The sequence below is a fragment of the Cibotium barometz genome, chromosome 3 (genome assembly GCF_041138505.1).
Source record: "Cibotium barometz isolate CiBa-2024 chromosome 3, ASM4113850v1, whole genome shotgun sequence".
Lineage (NCBI taxonomy): Eukaryota > Viridiplantae > Streptophyta > Polypodiopsida > Cyatheales > Cibotiaceae > Cibotium > Cibotium barometz.
In genome coordinates, this window is record NC_141048.1 from 63317641 (window position 1) to 63337829 (window position 20189).

The 20189-nt window shown below is 39.9% G+C and overlaps 1 protein-coding gene across 1 annotated transcript in view; it reads right to left on the bottom strand.

Annotated features, from left to right (window-relative positions):
- Positions 1-314: 314 nt before the first annotated feature.
- Positions 315-20189, bottom strand: part of LOC147640376 (MADS-box transcription factor 23-like) — a 49732-nt gene continuing 29857 nt past the window's right edge. Inside the window, exon 4 of the mRNA XM_086823676.1 lies at positions 315-424. Coding sequence (XP_086679802.1) covers positions 359-424 — 66 coding nt within the window. The 3' untranslated portion in view covers positions 315-358. The remainder of the gene's footprint in view (positions 425-20189) is intronic.

The window sequence follows — 20189 nt, forward strand, 5'->3', positions numbered from 1 at the left end:
ATTATCAATGCTATTTAGTAGTAATTGATCATCAATATCAATAAATGAATTGTTTTCAAGAATCTTTGCTAGTGGTAAAAGTACTTTTATTTTTTTATGAATTGTGGTGGAGATGCCTTAAAAGCCAAGGATAGTCTCTACTACTAGCACTAAAAAGTGGTCCACCTTAGCATGGCTCCACCTAAAAGGGTTCCAACATCTTACTAGCATTACCAACCTATGCGAACATCTTACCAACCTTACCAGCCCTATGCCAACACCTAAACATATTACATATATCTAGGTGCCGACAAAGGGTGTCTTAAAACCCTAACATGTCCTTGTAGAAAAATCTTAAAAAAATAATTAAAATTCACAACTACCTATGTTTTTTCTCCATGTTAGCTATTTTCTCTTGATGTTGAGTAGCTTCCTGTCTCCAATACTACAAAAAGAACAAAATACCAGTGTGATTAGCTAAAAAGCATGATAATAATTCCATCAAAAGCTTTTTAAAAAAGTATAAAATCTTTGACAAAATCAAATTTACATCATTGAAAACATGGTGGATTTTAGTTATGATGATATGATATAGTCAAACATAAATTTTATTGCTAGACTAAGATAGTTATTAGTAATCTAACACCTAGAGGTAAAGACAAAAGATCTCAATCTCACTTTGTAGAAAGTGTTGCAAATCCTTGCCTTAAATGACTTCTTTAAAGAATATGTGAGAAACTAGGCCTATAGACTTATATTCTTTATGGAAACTTTACAACAATCTTTAAAACATAAAAAATATTTGTGGTTTATTGCCTTTTCCCTCTTGTAATGGTTTTTAAAAAAATCTATTTTGGTAGTCTATGCATGTGGCATTAATGTAGTGTTTTGTGTCCTTCATTGTAGTCACTTTGAGGATGAATCGTATTACATCAAGATTATTTTTTCAAAGTACACTTTAAAGATTTGCAAGGTTTATCATGCTAGGACTTAGAAAATGTGCTCTAATAATTAGGTATATCATATTGAGAATTTAGGATGCTAATATCAAGATTGTTAAAAGTGAATGCTCCACACTCTAGTTGTATCTACAAGGGTATTTATTAATGATTTATTGAAGACACAACTTAGATAGTTTGATACACTACTATATAGGTTACATGTAAGTGAAAATTAATCTAGACACACTAAGGTAGTGAAGGAGGATATCTTCCCAAGATATGTTGTTCTTAAGATGCAACGACTAAATAGAAATGTTGATGTGTTTGGATGAGCTTAGAAGCTACACCCAAAGTATACAATATTGTGTATTCTAGTACTAGGTTGAGTCAAAATAAACCCAACCATCGGTGATTGACCATAATGCTTGGGCTTGGAATGCATTTCTTAGATTAATAAGGAATAGCCCATTGTTGTACTCTCACTAAAAAATTAGCCCATTGTTGTACTCTCACTAAAAAACTATGTGGATGTTTAAATCCATCTAAAAGGTGCTCATGAGTATGATTGAGGTAGTCCAAAAACCAAGCAATCAACACCTGTGAGACCTAAAACCGAGTGATACTTAGCTCCTTTGTTTTTGGCCATTTGAATTTACCATCATCAATGCTAGGATTTTTGCTAACTTCTTTTTTGTGTGAAAGAGAGGTTACAAAAAGAGGAGAGAGAGAGAATTATAGGTGAGAGAGAGAGAGAGAGAGAGAGAGAGTACAAGCATTGCAAGCACGCGTGTGTGTGTGTGCATGCACACACATACACATTGTGAAAATCCTTGAAGAATAACATGAATAGAAACCTCCTAAATAGGGTAGTAAAATTTTTAGGCTTCCATATAGTATCCCATATACATGAACAATAATATTCCATAAACTCTCATATATAAGGGAGAGAGTATGAGAAGTGCAAGATGAGAGAGAGAAAGAGTACAAGCATTATAATAATCTCCCATAAACTATCTCATACATAACAAGAAGATGAGAGAGAGAAAGTACAAGCATTGTAAACAATAGAATTTCATATGAGAGAGAGAGAGAGAGAGAGAGAGAGAGAGAGAGAGAGAGAGAGAGAGAGAGAGAGAGAGAGAGAGAGAGAGTAAACACACACATGCACGTGCACACACACACACACACACACACGTGTGAAAATCCTTGAAGAATAACATGAGCAAAAACCTCCTAAAAAGGGTATCAAGATTTCCATATAGTCTCTCATATACATGAACAATAATCTCCCATAAACTATCTCATACATAAGAACTCCTTGTTCGCAATCCATTATAGCCAAAGGTAATAGCATTACCATTGGCTTCTCTTTGTAGTTACCTCTTGACTTATCCTATTGTCGATTCATAGCACATTAAAAGAACTTGTTAGGAGGGGCCCTTGTTGTGCCTAGGTGGAAAAAGTCCATGTGCTAACCCTCAAAGCTTTTAGGTCTATTAGGCTTTGTAACTAAGTATTTTATAGACCTTGAACTCCTTAGTTGATAAGGTTTAAATAAGCCTAGAAAAAATGCTTAACCACATAAAAATCATATCTTAAGTTGGAAAATAAAAAACTAAAGGCCAACTAGCCCTATAAAATACATTAATAATAAAATTCTAATTGAAATAAAAAATGTGACGTGATGAAATACTCATTAGTAGAAGTTGCAACAACTTGGAATACAAGAGAATACATTCAAGACTTTAACCTAATTAGTAATCAATGGGAAACACTCAAGGCTCTAACCTCATTGGTGGAAGTTGCAATGACTTGGAATCTAAGAGGATACATTCAAGACTCTAACCTAATTAGTAATCAATGGGATACACTCAAGGCTCTAACCTCATAGGAAGAAGTTGCAAAATGACTTGGAATCTAAGAGGATACACTGAAAGATCTAACCTAATTAGTAACCAATAGGACGAGAAATGATTTAAGAAAGCCATCGGACCTATAAAGAGAACATTCTTAAAAAACAGAATCATACATCTTAAGAAAGATATATTATACTTGTGAACTTGGATAAATAAAGGTTGACAAAATGTTGAGCTTTCTGGGCAATCATATTGATTTTATTTGGCTTCTCTAGAAATAAGGATGACCTCTTCAATAATCTTCTTCCTAGCTCACCTCTCTTGTGTGCACCATACATCGATGGATATCCCTATCGCTTGTGTAGCGCAAGCTCTAAGTCCTCACTTTGCTTATAACCCTTTTAATAGACTAGCAGTGAGGTGGGTCTCTAGGTTTGTGACCCTGATGTCTTGGAGGGAAAAAGAGAACATGGCCTTGCAAAGGTTAAAGGGGTCATTGCAAAGGATAATTGGGGGTCTCTATCAAGGTAGAGAGGATGTGTGGGGAAATTGGGGGTCTCTATCAAGCTTAAGGAAGCGAGTGATATTTTGAGGGTTGTCTTGGATGCCATGGGCAAGGATGTGGAGGCTGAAGACATGGGTAGCTTGGAGAAGGTGATGGCCACTGTGTGTTAAGGCTAAGAGATAGGTTTGGAGAAGGCAATGACCACCGTGTGGTAAGGCTAAGAGATATCTTTGAGGAAACCACTCACCTCAACGTGTCATGGGGATCTTTTTGATGGCCGAGCTCATAACCCTTGAGGACTCCAAGCTCAACACCGCCATGGTAGCTTACCATTCCCCTTTTCCCGCGAGCATTGTCATACCATCATGCTATACTATGGGCATTGCTCCCTCCTCTCACCTCAAATCACTCACACACACTCACTAGTATGCATTAGAGAGAAGATTAGATAAAGGCTTAATCAGAGGGAAAGCTCCATTACACAATGGGAGATTATCCTTACATAATTAGAGAAATTGCCTAATATACATGGCTATAAGTGTTCACACACTTATATTTTGGCACACACTTAAATTTTGGCACAGCAAGTGTTCACACACTTAAATTTTGGCACGGCAAGTGCTCAAAGCTTCTACTTGGTCTATTTCTTATACATTTCTTCATCTCATAATACATTGATGCATTACAACACTAGGGAGCTTATCCTATCTCACTACCACATGGCCTTGGAGCGGGAAATACCATTACTTATTTGTTGGACCATAGTTGTCATGTACAAAAAGTTTGATTCAGTATGGTACGTTCAAATACAGTCCTCCCGAAACACACCGCTAAATTTTGAAAATAAAAATACAATGGAGGTACTGTTGTAATCATCTCCTAGACACTAGATTGAGTTGTAAAAGGGTAGACACTGCCCTTGAATCTTGAAATTAGATCAAGAGGTAAGACCCCCTTCACATTATCATGAGTACGGCCACAAGAAATAGCCAAATTTAATGGAGAGCAGTTTTACACATGGCAGACAAAAACCATGTATCTGCTAATGAGGAAAAATCTGTGGGGGCTAGTTGAGGGAAGAGATGAATGCCCAGAGGTGAGAGGGAAAAATGAGTGGAAGAGCAGGAATGAAAAAGCATTGGGACTTATCGCACTCAGTTTAAATGATGAAATCATTCATCACATCGCACGGATACAATGGGCAAAAGATGCATGGGATGAACTCAATAAATTATTTGGCACACAAGCTAAAAATTCAAAGATAAATCTGTCAATGCAATTCTACAAATTGGATATGAAGGAAAGTGAACCTTTAATCACACACTTGAACAGATATAAAAACATTAAGCAACAACTAGCAGCTATTAGCAAAAAGGTAGAAGATGATGAGGCACTAGCAGTGCTTCTCATTAGGAAAAATATGGACTCAAAAAGGGGCCGTGTAAGAGAGCCCATGTGGTGGGGACGTGTAAGCAAAAGGCGAATACTTTTGAATATAATATTTGCTTATGGAGCTTTGGATCCCTCTGAAAGGCCCAATTTTTTATTCAAATGCCTGACATGTGGTGTATTAGTTTATTCTAAAGGCTGACATGGTGTAATAATTTATTCCAATGGCGGGAATCCTAGTTCTTTTGAGCAGGAAGCTCTTTGGGTTTATCTCTTTTCCACCCTTTCTTTCCATTTCTGAGCCAAAATAGCTTGCCTGTTTCTCATTTCCCCTTCCATTTCAATGAGTGTCTCTCCGCCTCCACCTTTGAATCTATTGCACATTGAATGAAACATTGATTTAGCACACGTCGAGCTTTGATGAGATCTTTGGGCGGCATTTTTGAAAGAAGATGGAAGGGGTCTTGATCTTCAAGCTCTGGCCTTTAGGTGAGAGACCATTCATGCGCTCCGACAGATGAACATGGGATCTCTCGCCGTCCTCGGATCACGATTCAATTTGGGAATACAAGTTTGAGGTGTAGAATGCTTATTCCCCATGCTGGACGAAGAAGTCCAGATTTTGAATGATCCTCACAAGGAGATGAACGACAAAATCTTGCGGTGTGTTTTGAGGTATATGATAAAGCTCACCTTCTCCAACCCCTTTTTTTGTAACTTACACTTTGTAACTTACACGATTCATGACAACGCGAGAAAGATAGTGTTTAATTTTACGGAAGGTTCAACTCACGTTGTGATGAATCCAGAGATTTTTGGGCTTGTTCCTCAAGCAATGGTATTCTGATGCTGATTCCAATTGTTGTGCAGCTATCTTATTTCAATTTTTGCCTCGCACGCCCCTGAAGGCGCCGGTGCCACCCAGCACGGCGATCTCATTGGTGGCCTAATTGATGAGGCCCTACAGGCTGATGGTGCTATTGAGGGAGCCGTCGTCGTAGGAGAGTACCTCCACCTCCACCTCGTGGCTGGTGGACGTGTACTCAAGGCTTGAATAAGATCCTCACCTTCGTGAAGGTAGGCGAGGTCGTGTTTGTCGCGTTGGTTGCCACCAGTCGCGGCGGCATCAACGGCGGAGGGCAATATGAGTGCACTGATGAGAAGAAGAAAGAAGGCGGTGCACCAGCTAGAACTCATCGACGAAAGCACATGGGACCTGATTGATGAGGCCATGCAGAGTGATGGTGCCGTTGAGGGAGCCGTCGTCGTAGGAGAGTACCTCCACCTCCACCTCGTGGCTGGTGGAGGTGTAGCTGGCCTGGACGGTATAGCCCCGGATGACGCCCAGCTGTGTGGAGGAAGGGTCGGCACCCTCCGTTACGTTGAGGGCGAACGCCTCAGTCTCACCAAAGCTGTAGGTGGCGTTGGTGTCAAGGGCGTGGATGAGGTAGCCAGTGTCATCCCCGCCAACCTCCACCTGGACGTAGTACTCCAACGAGGCCTCATCGGACGAGTTCGTGTTGGTGACATCTGCCCCTGGTTTCGGGATGCTCAAGTGGAACTCGTTGGAGTTGAGGCTTCTAAGACTAGCGCTGAAGTTGTTGGCCAATGCAGTGTCATTGTAAGGAGGAAGGGACACCGCCTGAGTCTTCTTTTTTGCATACTTCGAAGAGTGAGTATTTTTTTTGGAAGATGGCGTATCCATGACATGTGATGTTTTATTCCTCCTGCCACATATCGAAATAAACTGAGATATCCCTACTCATGCAGTTTCCACTGGAGCCTGGTACTCGTTGGATGTGCAAACAGCAAGGGTGTACCTCACAAATTCAGTGGCAGGCGTCCACGCCAACGTCGAGCTATAAGTACAACAAAAGTAATCTCAGACTTAGTTTGTGGATCTATGTAACGAATTCGTTAGTTTGAGTGTGGTGAAAATACTTTTATATTACTGAAGGTCTGACAAACAAATCTAATAAACATTATTTTATAATATGAAGGGCAGATAGCAGGCGTGACAGAAGAATTTAAAATTATCATAGGACTGACACGCAGGTTTTGTTAATATTTTTTGAAGATTTGGAGTATCTCCACATTTTGGGTGGGTTTGTACAGAGAACCCACCACCAATGAAGCCCATTGGGAGGATTTCCTGCCCCACTGAACCCATGTGGTTATTATTATATAGAAGTCTGAAACAGCCCCCTTTTGAGTCCAAATTTTTCCTAATGAAAGAGTGTGGACAAAGGTGAATATGAAAACATTGTAGCAACACTAAAGAATGTACCTGAATTGAAGCTACATGAGATAGAAGGAGCTCTACTAGAGCAAGAGACCAATGGCAAAGAGAAGAAATGGCCCGACTCATCAGCAGGAGAAGAAAAAGCATTCTTCACCCAAGGAGGATTCTCTCGAGGATGAGGACGAGGAAGAGGCAGAGTAGGTGGAAGTACCTTTACTTGCCACAACTGTGGAAAGCTAGGACACAAGGCAAGAGACTACTACAGCAAACCCAGTGGAAAAGGAACGACATGGTAAACTTCATGGAGGCTCCTAATAAGGAAGTGGAGTCGGATCATCTTTTCTGAGACAGAGAGAGAGAGAAACCCCACAACCCAATGTAACCTGCCCCAACAGAGTAAAACCACCTCTGAGCCACCGATGATGTAGGTCATGTGGTAGATGTATATGTGAGCACTTTAGTCAAGGTCACGGGCACTTGTAGTAGCCTTGGACACATAGAGAGAGACAGAGAGTGTCAAGGACTATGAGTCTAGGGACTTGAGGCACTGGTCATAGACTATCAAGTAAGAGGGAAACTTGGTATAGGGTCCAGGTGTGCTAGGATTATTGACTTGAGGGGAGGTGTTGAAATATACAAGTGAATAGGGTGTGTGCGGGAATAAGCCCCTAGCTAGAGGCTGTAAAAGAGAATCTGTAAATGTGAGAGAACCTGTGAAAAGGTGAGAAGTATCTACTAGGAGAGAATAAAGGGTAGCATGAGGAGATTTAGGTGTGGAGATATTATGGGAGAGGTGGAGAGAATCAAGCAAAAGAGGTGGAGTGAATCAAGGAAAAATCAGTGGGATTGGATGCTTGGATGTAAACTCTATAAATTGAGGCATTGGCCTAATGAGAATTTGCTAGTTTTTTATTATCCATGCCTACATTAAGCTATCAATCACTAATCACATCTTAATTGCTCACTAATCATGTCTTAATTATCGACTAATCTCTTTGTTAATGATGTTAATTCTAGCATTTGATCCACCATAGCTTATCATATTGCTCACTAATCACGTCTTAATTATCGACTAATCTCTTTGTTAATGATGTTGATTCTAGCATTTGATCCACCATAGCTCATCACATTGCTGTAATTTTAACATCTTTAACCCTGCTATCCCTATTTCTTGACCTAATTTTGCTCTAGCTCACGATTCCTTGTAGCCAAGGGTGGGCTTGATGTTCCTCTTGAATTAGGGGACCTCTTCTTGATTAACATGGAACGACTCGTGTCCTTCTCGACACTTTCTATATAAGAAAACTTTATTATAGTCTCTGGCTATAATTATGGCTTCTGAAATAGAGGATGGTTTTGCATTCTTGATGACGAGGTTATTCAATGGTAGATTAAGCTTCCAAATGAATCGATGGAGAAGAGTTACCTCATCCATCTCTAGAGAAAATTGGAGAAGTTTAACAAAAGTTTGGTGGTATTCTTTTAGGGTCTTCCTTTCTTTGGTTAGCTCCAAAAATTCATTCATTTTTTCCTCTCAAAGTCCTAGAGGACAAAACCTTTCTTGAAGGTGTACTTTCATGGCATCCCATAATTGATTCTAGTTCCCGTGGTTAGATTGACAACAGTGCTTCCAACTAGTTTGGCATTTCTTATGATTTTTTGACAAGCAAGGGTGAACTTGCTTCTTTCATTGTATCCACGAAAAGTTCAAAAACTATCAAATACTTATCATAGTCCCACATCTAAAGGTACTTTGGATTAATATATCTGAGATCTTCATTTTTTGAGAATTACACATCTGGTGCCTTGGGATTGACACATCCAAAGATTATTAGGATTAACATGTCTGAGACGATTAGTTTTCTCAAAGTTACACATCTAGCATCTTGGGATTAACACATCTAATAGCATGATCCTTTGGGAATTACACATCCAAAGTTAGACCCATGTTTGTATGAGATGGGTTCAAGATCTTGGATGGGTTCAAGATCTTGGATGATCGTCCTAGTGTAAAGCATCCAATGGATGGCATTCACACGTCAACTATTCAAACCTTAATGGAGTTATAATCTTAATAATTTGATATATCCTCAAAATTTCTCTAAACTAAGTTTCGGTCTATCCTTCTAGTCATTCAAGTTCTCAATAGTTTCTTAGTTTGATGGCCCTATGTTTTTCCTCAAAAGTTTTCCTCCCCAATCTTATTTCTCAAATTTATTATACAAATATCTTGCGTGTGCACCCCCAAGATATAAGCACAATTTCATAGGATAATTGTCTCAACATGTGAGGATATTCAAATCACTTCTATGGCCAGTAGAGATGATTGATTCATCCTCATATGATAAACAATCACTTGTTTTAATCCCTTGATAGTTAATCTTTGAAAAAAAAATCCTAGGAACTAAGATCGGCTCTTGATAGTTAACCTTTGAAAAAAAATCCTAGGAACTAAAATACTTTAAAATATAAATATATATTGTTATTCACACATACACATAGATACAAAACTTAAAGAAGTTACAACTTACCCAAAAGATAGAATGTTGCATAAAAAATGAAAGTAGACAAATGTACATGTCATAGAGTCATGAATATATAAAGCCGCACAAGTCAGCATGGGTAAGTACAAAAATGCAAAAAGGCTAAAATCCTAGCTACTAGGTACTGAAGGTGAGAAGGACATGGCTAGATAGTAGATAGTAGAGTCTAGACTATAGAGGCTAAAAGCCCATGTCACCATCAATGTCAGAGTTGTCACTAGGCTCTTCAATATCTTCACTAGAGGAGGATACCTTAGAGCTCCCACCAAAATACCGCTAAGAACATTGCCCTCATCATCATATTTGGGCTCATTCATGAACTATCAAAGAAGAGTCTGCAATGGGAGCATTCTCAACTCTAACCATTGTCGGGGGTAGAGATCCGACTCGTGGAGTCACATCTAACATAGGTAGCCACTGGGTGATTAGAGCCTCAGGAGACAAAAGTAAGAATGGGCCAAACTTGTACTCCACCTCTAGCTCGGCGGCCATGATGAGTATGAGAGACTGTTCAGCCGCTCTAACTATCTCATACATATCTTCGTGTGTCTAAGTAAGTAGGAACTCCAGTTTATTGAATTATCCTTATTTAGCTTCTTAGCATATACTCTAGATCAAGCTCATCTAGGTGTGCTAAATCTCGGTAATGGCCTCTCTCATAAAGTGACTGAGGAGCCCCATAGTGGCCCTCTTCGTGTCTGTCATGCCTAAAACCCTATACAAGGGAGTAATCGAAAATGACTATGGCATAGACCTACTAGACCTCCTCTCTCAAGCATAGCCGTTGAATGGATCTTGCCTCATTCGACACATGAAGGTATCTCACTTTGTATCCATTCCTGCCACTCTGACAAAACCATTGTTACCTAGATAAAGGCACTCTAGAAGAAGCCACATGTAGGCAAAGCACATCGTGAGGAAGGATTCTTCATCTCCAAGTTGCTGTGATGTCAGAAGATAGCGAGGGCCTTGACTTTTTGACTAAAAAAAGTGACAATATGCTTGGCTTGTGTCACCACATTCTTCACCCACTCTAACTTGCCTATGTCCTCCATAAGTAAGTCAAGGTAGTGAGAGGCACAAGGAGTCCATGGACTTAAACTCCACCTCAAGCAAGCGGCTCATCTTGCGGGGCAATTGGATGTATTGTCCGTAACCACTTGAACCACATTTTTGGGGCCAACCTACAAGAATGATGGATGCATGAAATTTGAAAAAGAATATGGAAAATAAATGAGAGTTGAGTAAAAGGCAAAGGCTAAAGCTTCAAACTCAAAATTGTATCTCACCTTGATTATGGCTTGTCTAATGTGGCAATAGATGAAATCACCCGAGGTTTTCTACCCTGCCTTTCCAGAATCCACAGCCCACAAAAGTAAGTGCCAAGACACTAGAATGTTGAGGATTCCCCTCTTCTTTCTATCGGTCCATCTACTATTAGAGAGGATGGAACACCCATACTTCACCCATCCTGCTCGGATTGGCTCAAAGGTCTTGTTGATTCTCTCCTTTTCTTCATCAAGTGTCTTCATGTGCATGTCTTTCTAGGCGATACCATGCCGAGGGCCATGGCATGGTCCTACTTCAACAAACGTCCCTCACCATTCTTTTCCATTGAGGAGTTTTAAGGACACGAAATGCGAGATTGCACTTAATGACAATGTGTGCAATCTCCACATTTGTCTCTTGTTTCTTTGCTTGGACCCAAGAGACAGAGGTCACAGTTGCTCAAATGGTGCCTCCAAGAGTGGCTTGCCTCTTGTGTGGAACCTCAAACTCACTTGGTCTCTTTGATGAGGGGTTGGAATTGGTCAAGGGTGAGAAGGATGTGGAGGATGTATCCTTTGTTGACGGGATGACTTTGTCTTGAGCGGGCAACAGTGGGGAGACTCTTCCAGTAGTCCTTGCTTTGCCAAGCAAGGACTACTTCTTCACAATGCCATCGGCAGTAATGTCTTGAGGGATGGTGCAATTTGCCCCCCATCTTGGAGAGATGTGAAAGGATCCTAGTGGCACTACTAGTGTAGACCTTGCCACAATACTTGCAAGTCTACTTCCATGCCCTAGACTTCCCCTCATTCAAAATAAAGGCTTCATGATTTTCTCTTATGGTGAAAGAGGAGAGGGGGGTCCCAAGAGAATGAAAGGGAGAGAGAGGGAGAGGCTTGAGGAAGAGGGAGATGCTTGAGAGAGCCTCTCGCCTAAAGGCGAGAGGCTTGAAGGAGAGCTTTAGGGAGAGGATTGACTCTTGAGGAATGAGCACTTGTGAGGGGAGGGTTGAGCACTTGAAATTGTGAGGATGGGGTTGGGCGAGGGGCTATTATATAGGATGCAAGCAAAGGCTAGAGCCTAAAACAATCCGCAAAATGCCCAAGAAATGGCCAAGCAAAACAGTTAAAAAAATCAAATTTCAAACTGCCAATGGCTAGATACAACTACATTTCCACCGTACTGCCTTGTCTATATTGTACCGTCCATATCAAAAAACCCCCTTGGGCAGTGTGCGAACTGGGTGGTGCCACTATGCGCCAGACCTTTACAGGCACCCGTCCAAGTTTGAGATTTGGACATCACTGCTTCATGGCTTGTTTGTACATGAGTTTGGCATGTTCATCCTTGACATTTAATGTAGATTACCCATGCTTTGGCATATAATTGGGTGTGGCAACCTTGTTAACCCTAAAGTGGGTTAAACTAGTGTTCACATTTGACCGGCCGCCATAACTTAAAAATGATCCATGACCACTATTTCTAGCCTTTAGCAATTATATACAAGAAGTCTATGAACTAAAAGCACAAGGTAAGACCATTTCATAGCACCATCTTACAAAAGATAGGCTTCCATTATAAGATCATCAAACTCCTTTAGATAGGATGGGCAACAAGAACCATGTTAAAACCAGAGTGGAACACTCCGTACCACCACAGTAAATTATTCAAAGTCTAGCATAAGAAGATATTTGATCATGATGAATTGAAGAAAAAACATAAATATAAATATAATTCTTCGAGTACAATCAATCTTGGTGAATTGTGATGTGGTGGTTGCACTAGTCACATTTAAAAAAAAATGTATTGATGGGTGCATATACAATATTTTAGACATCACGCACCCGAAATTGGGCATCAAAACATAGAAACATCTCCTTTTATAAATTAAAACTACATGTCAATGTAGGTGGAAAACTACTTGGTCTAGTATACAAGGAGTAAATATGTAAATTGCATGTTTCATTTTTTCTACTATGTTCATTATTTAAAACATGGAGGAAATGATGTGGCCTACCCATAGCATTAAGTTAATCATGTAGATAATATTGCATTATAAATATCATGAGCATGATCTCTCAAGTAGCTCTAGCTATATAATTGTTGAAATAATACACTAAAATACTCATGTATGTGACATTGGAGCTAAGGAAAATATGTTCTAGGGTCAAAAGCCACACATTAGCTAAGATTATTCTGGCCTATTCAACCCTCCACATCATCCAAGGAAACTCATAGCTAGTGGAGAGGGATCTTTCATGCACTCTTGCCTTCTTACTAACAAGCTTAACAAGAGACTTTCTTTTGGGATGTCATTGCTGATAAGAGCTTTGAGAAGCTTAAGGGAATGCTCACATCATCCCCTATTGTTGTATGCCTAGATTTCACTAAGCCATTCAGGGTACAACATGATGCATGTGGAAGAGACATTAGGGATATTGTCTTTTAAAAACATGGAGTCACTGCATTTGAGACTCGGAAGCTAAATGTGAAAGAGATGGTTATACATGTCTAATATAGAGATATCGCCAATACTTCATGCAATAAAGAAATGGCATCATTACTTGTGGGAGTCATTTCTTTGTGAAAAATTATCATTGGTGTAATTAAATATTTCTTGTCTCAACCTAATCTATGTCCTAAGTAAAGCCACTCTACAAAACTATGATTTTGAGATCTGTTACATGAAAGGGAAGGAGAATGTAGTGACGGATACATTGGTCATATATGTGGGCATGTTCATGCATGGAAATATGTCGGAGTTACACAAGCATTGGATCATGGATATTCAAGAAGAATATCATTTGGATGAGAAAGTGGCACCAATGTGGCATAAATTATAACGAGGCTCCCATGATAATTTCTAGCATTATGAGCTTCAAAATGGTCTCATTTACTACAAGGGTAAGGTCTACCTTGTGCATGCTTCAAGCTGCTACAAGAAGAGGATATTGGAGGAAATGGATTATTCTCCATTGTTGAGGCACATGGAGCTGCTCAAGACCTTTGACAAAGTGAGAAAAAGTTGCTATTAGAAGGGTATCTGGAAAGATGTGTATGGTTTTGTGAGAAGTTGTCTACCATGCCAACAAAACATCATATTTCCATGGATTTTATCATGGAGCTACCTCACATAAAGAGGGTATGGGATAGCATATATGTGGTTATGGATAGCATGACAAAGGTAGCACACTTTATTCCTTCCAAAGTCAAGTATTCAACATCTATTGTTGCAAAACAATTAAACTGCATTGGTTACCACATCAAATTGTGAGCAACTATGATGTGAAATTTATAATCTTATTTTGGAGGACATTGTTTAAGATAATGGGGACTATTTTGATACCCAGCACCGCTTATCACCCTAGTATTGATGGGCAAACCAAAAGGGTGAATAAGTGGGTGGACACCTACTTGTTGAGGCATTATTGCCATAATATGCAAGGTGTTTGGGGTGAATAATTTACCTCTTTTCAAGTTTACTTATAATAGCACACATCATGATTCATGAGAGTATTGGCATGTCACCTTATGAAGCACTCTATGGGTATAAAGTGAATATGCCACTGTTGGTTTAAAAGCAAGAGAGAGTGAATCATAATGCGAAAGAGGAGATGTAAAAGATGGATGCACTCTTACAACAATGTAAGACTAATATGAAGAAAGCTCAAGAGAGGATGGGACATTGCACCTAGGTGGATTTTGAAACATCGTTTCAAAAGGATTTTTTACCCATGAATGAGTTGTAGAGATCCTGGTGTGAGTGGGATAAATTCTCAATGTGTGGCATTTCTCTCACCTAGTACATCTCCAACTACCGCGAGATTGTGCTTAAATTAAAAGGGATCGATGAATTCCAGACTTTGCACGGGTCCAAGAAGGGCTTACACCCGGACTATGTGCATCATTCTAAATCGGGTTTTAGTAAAGAAGGAGAGGAAAGGGTTGGTTCGAGCTTTAAAAGAAAGTTCTTTCAAGGTGATAGGGAGCACGGGGGCCTTGATGAGCAAAGAAGGGAGGGTGGACGCTGGTCAAAGAAACCACGCCAACTAAAAGAGAAAAACCAGGTGAGAACCCTTAAAAAAGAGCAATAGGATAAAGCAAGAAAAGAAAATTTATGCTTTCATTGCTTTGAGGTGGGACATAGCGCAAAGTAGTATGTTCTAAGCTAAGTACTTGAGGGAGTTCCAGTGACACCAAAAGGAGGAGGGGAAATCCTTTTGATAGGTGCATATCATTCAAAGGTTGCCACTTAGTTCCGTAGAGTTCCAAGAGGTATTGTCTATCATACGGATAGTACCAATGCTTCTTGTGTTATACGTGCCATGTGGTAGCCATCAGTGGCACCACATGATTTGGTCCATCTATATGGCAGGATAGGTGGCCGTAGAGTCACCGTCATGGTAGATGATGGAGCCACGCACAACTTTCTTAACTATGCATTGGTTAAGAAGTTGCGCTTACCTAAAACCAAAAGTGATCTTAAGTACATTATTTCATTGGCGAATGGTCATGACAAAACCGTTTGGGACACTGTGCTTTTGGGTGTACCATTGGCTATTGAGGACTATGAGGCTAGTTTGGATTTCCACGTCATGCACTTAGCTAGAGTAGATATATATATAGGCAAGGAGTGGTTGTATAACCTCGGCCCCCTACCTTGAGTCGTAGCCTAGAGTTTGTGCATGAGGGTAGAGTTGCGAGGCTACAAGATGAGCGAGAGGTTCTGGCTGCACCCCCCTTATATCTTCCTTAGAGTTGTGTTGTGCCTTCGACGCTGACTATATCTCTAAGGTATATATTTATACCTTGCTACATCATTTTGTTTTCGTAGTAGATGAAATAAGTTTGAATAATGTTATTTCCATAGATAAAATAAGTGATAAAGTTAATGTTTTCATTGTTGAAACTAGAGAAAACTTAATTAGCCTTGGACGAGACCCCTGCTTGTCAAACATTGTCTTGTCATCTTATGAACAAAAACAACAATGCAAGGCAGAAATCGAGTCAATAAAAACTAATAAGTACGGAGCTACTTTATGTTCTTTATTGCGAGAGTTTAGGGATGTTTTTTTTGAAGATTTTCTAGATGGTGTTCCACCGTTGAGAGAAATTAACCATAGCATTGAAGTGCTCCCTAGGTCAAAACCCATAAGAAAGCCTACTTACAGGATCAACCACTCCGAGCCACAGGAGGTGGAATGGAAGTTAGCCAAGTATGTGAAGAAAAGGTTTCTTAGATTGAGTTCTTCACCTTGGGCATCTCCCATTCTTTTAGTTAAAAAGAAAGATAAATCTATGTGTGGATGTGCGTAGAATAATGTGCTCTTAATCAGATTACAATTAAGAACAAGTACCCCATGCCACATATTGATGAGTTGTTTGACCAACTTCATGGTGTGCGGTATTTTTCAAAGATTGATCTTAGATTAGGGTATCAACATGTAAAAATAAGGGAACAAGATGTTCCCAAGACCGTGGTCAAGACTCATTTTGGACACTATGAGTTCTTAGTCATAACGTTTGGTTTGATGAATGCACCAGTGACTTTTATGACACTTATGGACAGTGTGTTACATCCATATCTAGGAAAATTCGTAGTAGTTTTTTAGATGACATACTTGTTTATAGTAAGTGGAGGAAAGAACACTTGCAACATTTACACTTGCTTTTCAAATTTGCTTAAGAAAAACAAGATATTTGCAAAGGAAAGCAAATGCACATTTTTTGCTAAAGAAATTCATTACCTAGGCCATATTATATACCCTAAGAAGTTGGAATCCATTCTCAAATGCCCTGAGCTGAGAAATCTAGAAGAATTATAGATTTTTCTAGGATTGTTGGGCTTTTACCAACAATGTGTGAAGGACTATGCGAAGATCGCAAGCCCCTTAATGGATTGGTTAAGAACAAAAGATAAAACTATTCATTGGGAGGATACCTAATGAAGGGGTTTTGAGAAACTCAAGGTGGCCATAGCAATGGCACCTGTTTTGAGTATTGTGAATCCCAATGAGCTGTTTATAGTGGAGAGACAGTTACAAGTGAGGAGGTTATTGGGGCAGTTTTAATGCAAAGGGGATGCCTTGTTACATTTGAAAGAAAAAATCTTGAATGTGCTCAAAGTAACTACTTGGCATATGAGAGACAGTTACTAGCTATTATTCATGCTCTGAAAAAAGTGGTGACATTACTTGTATGGCACTACTTTTGAGGTCTAGACGGACAATGAAAGTTTGAAATGTATTTGTAGTCAAAATGAGTTGATGGATAGAAAATCTCGATGGGGGCGGAGCTTCTACAAGAGTTTGACCTAAAACTCCATTACTAGAAAGGTAAGTTTAATGTAGTGGCGGATGCGTTGAGTCGCATGCCGATGGTGTGAATGAGCTAAGTTTCACTGTAACCAAAAGTAAATATTTGGATTCAATATGTGGTATTTGTGAGCATGATCATTATTTTCTCAGAGTTATGGCATGTTGTATGCATGCGTAGTTGCCAACAACCTACACCTTCCTTGTTGGAAAGGAGTGCTAGTCCTCCGGAGTGACTAGCCGAGGTTTCCATGAGAAGAAGAGTGTGAATTAGTCTAGAGAGAATAGGCAAGTCTCTTGGGTTATACCAAGAAGGAGATCTTGGGGGTGGACCCTTCACAACCATTTGACATTGGTTCATTTGGGGTGATAAAGTTTGCTGGGGGGAAAAGTATAAACACTATTCCATTAACGATGAGTACCTTCTCTACAAAGGTAGAGTTTGCGTACCAACTATTGGTGATTTTCGGTGCCAAATTCTTATTGAAAGTCATGATAGTTTGAGTGGTGGTCATCTCGGGATACAAAAGACCTATGCAGTAGTTAAAAGACAATTTTTTTGGCCTAGTTTATTTAAGGACATACAAGTCTTCATGCTGAAATGTGAGAAGTGTCAAGTCAATAAACATGAGCACCTCAAGGTTGGAGGTTTGCTTCATCCATTGGACATTTCCAAGGGGAAATGGGAAATTATTTCCATGGATTTCATCATGGGTTTACCTAGAATGAATCGATGGAATGATTCGCTTTGGGTAGTGGTTGATAGATTGACCAAGATGGTAAAGTTTATACCTAATAAAAAGGCGGTGAAAACTCCTGAGTTAGCTAGGTTGTTTATCGAGCATCTCTACAAGCTATATGGCCTACCCCCCCATAGATATAGTTTCTGAAAGAGATAGGAAGTTCGATAGTCATTTTTGGAGAGAAGTCTTCAAAAATTTGGACACCACTCTGAGTATGAGTACGACAGATCATCTGCAGTTTATTGGTTAGACAAAAAGAGTCAACCAAGTGTTGGAAGACATGCTTCAAGCATATTTCAATAAAAAGCAATCCAATTCGGAGGAGTACTTGCTGTATTTAGAGTTTGCTTATAATAGTTCAAAACATTCGGCAACTTGATTTAGCCCATTCATGTTGACGTATGGTTTGTAGGAGAGGTCTCCTGTAGCCATAGGGCTAGAGAAGGAAAAGATTTATTCTATCAAGGATTTCTTTGAAGACATGCAAGATATGTCGTAGGCAGCAAAAGATAGCATACGTAGTGCACAAGATCGTGTAAAGACATATGCGAAAAAGGGTCATTGAGAAGTAACCTTTGAAGAAGATGATTTTGTATTTTTGAAAGTCCCCACAAAGTCGGAGACACCTTTGAAGAAGGTGATTTTGTATTTTTGAAAGTCCCTTAGAAGTCGGAGACATTAAAAATGGGAGAGTCTCTACAAAGTCAGAGATGTTAAAAATGGAAAAGTATCAAAAACTTTCGCCTAGATATTGCGGTCCCTTTAAAATCCTTAAGAAGGTTGGTGGATTAGCATACAAACTTGAGTCGTCGGAGACGTTAAAAATGGGAAAGTATCAAAAAATTTTACCTAGATATTGTTGTCCCTTTAAAATACTTAAGAAGGTTGGTGGATTAGCATACAAACTTGAGTCACTGGAGAGCTCTCGAGTTCATCATGTTTTTCATGTCAGTAGACTATGAAAAACTATTGATCATAATAAAGAGAACATAGTTCTCCAAGCTTTTTGGTGGAGCTTATTGAACCAACCACTCTTCCACATGAACCCGAGGATTCTTAGATTTAGAGATTACAAAACGAGGCATACTATGTACCGAGAGGCACTTGTTAAGTGGAAGGATAGAGAGGAAGGATAGAGAGGAAGGATAGAGAGGATGAAGCGTCCACATGGGAACACTTGAGTACACTTACCAAGAACTTTCCAGAGCTTGTTTTTGTGGATGAAAACTCTTCTTAAGGGGGAGGTAATGTTGTATAGTCCATAGTGACTACATGAGGGCTTGATCGGGTTGCTCCGAGTACAGATGTTTGATAGTGAGTGATGAGCGAGTACGGGGTTCACGGGTGTGAGATGTTTGGGTCATCATAGCACCGCGGGCATCCAAGCTAGTGTGGGCAGGCATGCCACTACATATAGCCTGGTGGAATGGTTGACTCCTCATTCTGCTCTACAGTTGGGAGGTGAACTAGATCCAAATATGAGTTCTCACACAGTTGGTGGGTATGTGACTTGTTGTTCATGGACATGCAAGGACACTCCTATGCTCTTCTTGTCATCTTTACTAGCTTCTTCATGAGTAGTGGTTAGTGGTGCTTCATTAAGATCTGGCTTTTCATGGAATGATTTGAGGATGAGGGCTTGTGGATGCAGCTAATGAGGGTCTCATGGATGTAGATAAAGAGGCTTTGGGGTTAAGTAATGGATGCGAAGGGGGTTTTTGTTGAAGATGTTACAACAAATAGCTTGATAGGAGGGGTTTCGATGGGGGTTGAAGTTAGGTCGGTTGGAGAGGTGGGTGGGTTTGGCTCTGAGGATTGGCTTGTTTCCCAATTTGTCCAATGAGGGGGCTTGAGTGATGGACTTGCAGGGCTTATTCTCCAAAAGATTAGTACTCTCCCTGACTCATCGAGGTCATCCTCCTCATCTTCAAGTTTGTGGGCTTTAGAGAAAAGCAAAGGCCTCATGTGCCTCATCCATGGAGATGTCCTATGGGTAAGGCACATGAATGGTGTGAGGTGTGAGGAACTGGAGTTCCTACTCACTTAGACACACGAAGTTACACAATTGATTGAGAATGAGATAGAGCGGCTCGTTTATTGTCGCAATAACTTACGCATGGTGCATGCAATGCACGATATGAGTCAAGCTAGATATTGTTATGTAACATGTTAGACTTACATAACTTTTAATGTTTTATTATTTAGCCCCTAATCAATTATAAAACTTGTAGATAAACGTTGACAATTTCAAGTTGATGGTGGACACTCTTAAAAGTGCCCACAAGGAGCGTAATGTAGAGGAGGCCATATATGCAGATCTCTACAAAGAGCTAGAGGAGATTGATAGACGAGTCTCTTGCACTCATCGTGGCCTCCGAGCTAGAGTTGGAGTACAGGTTTGGCCTATT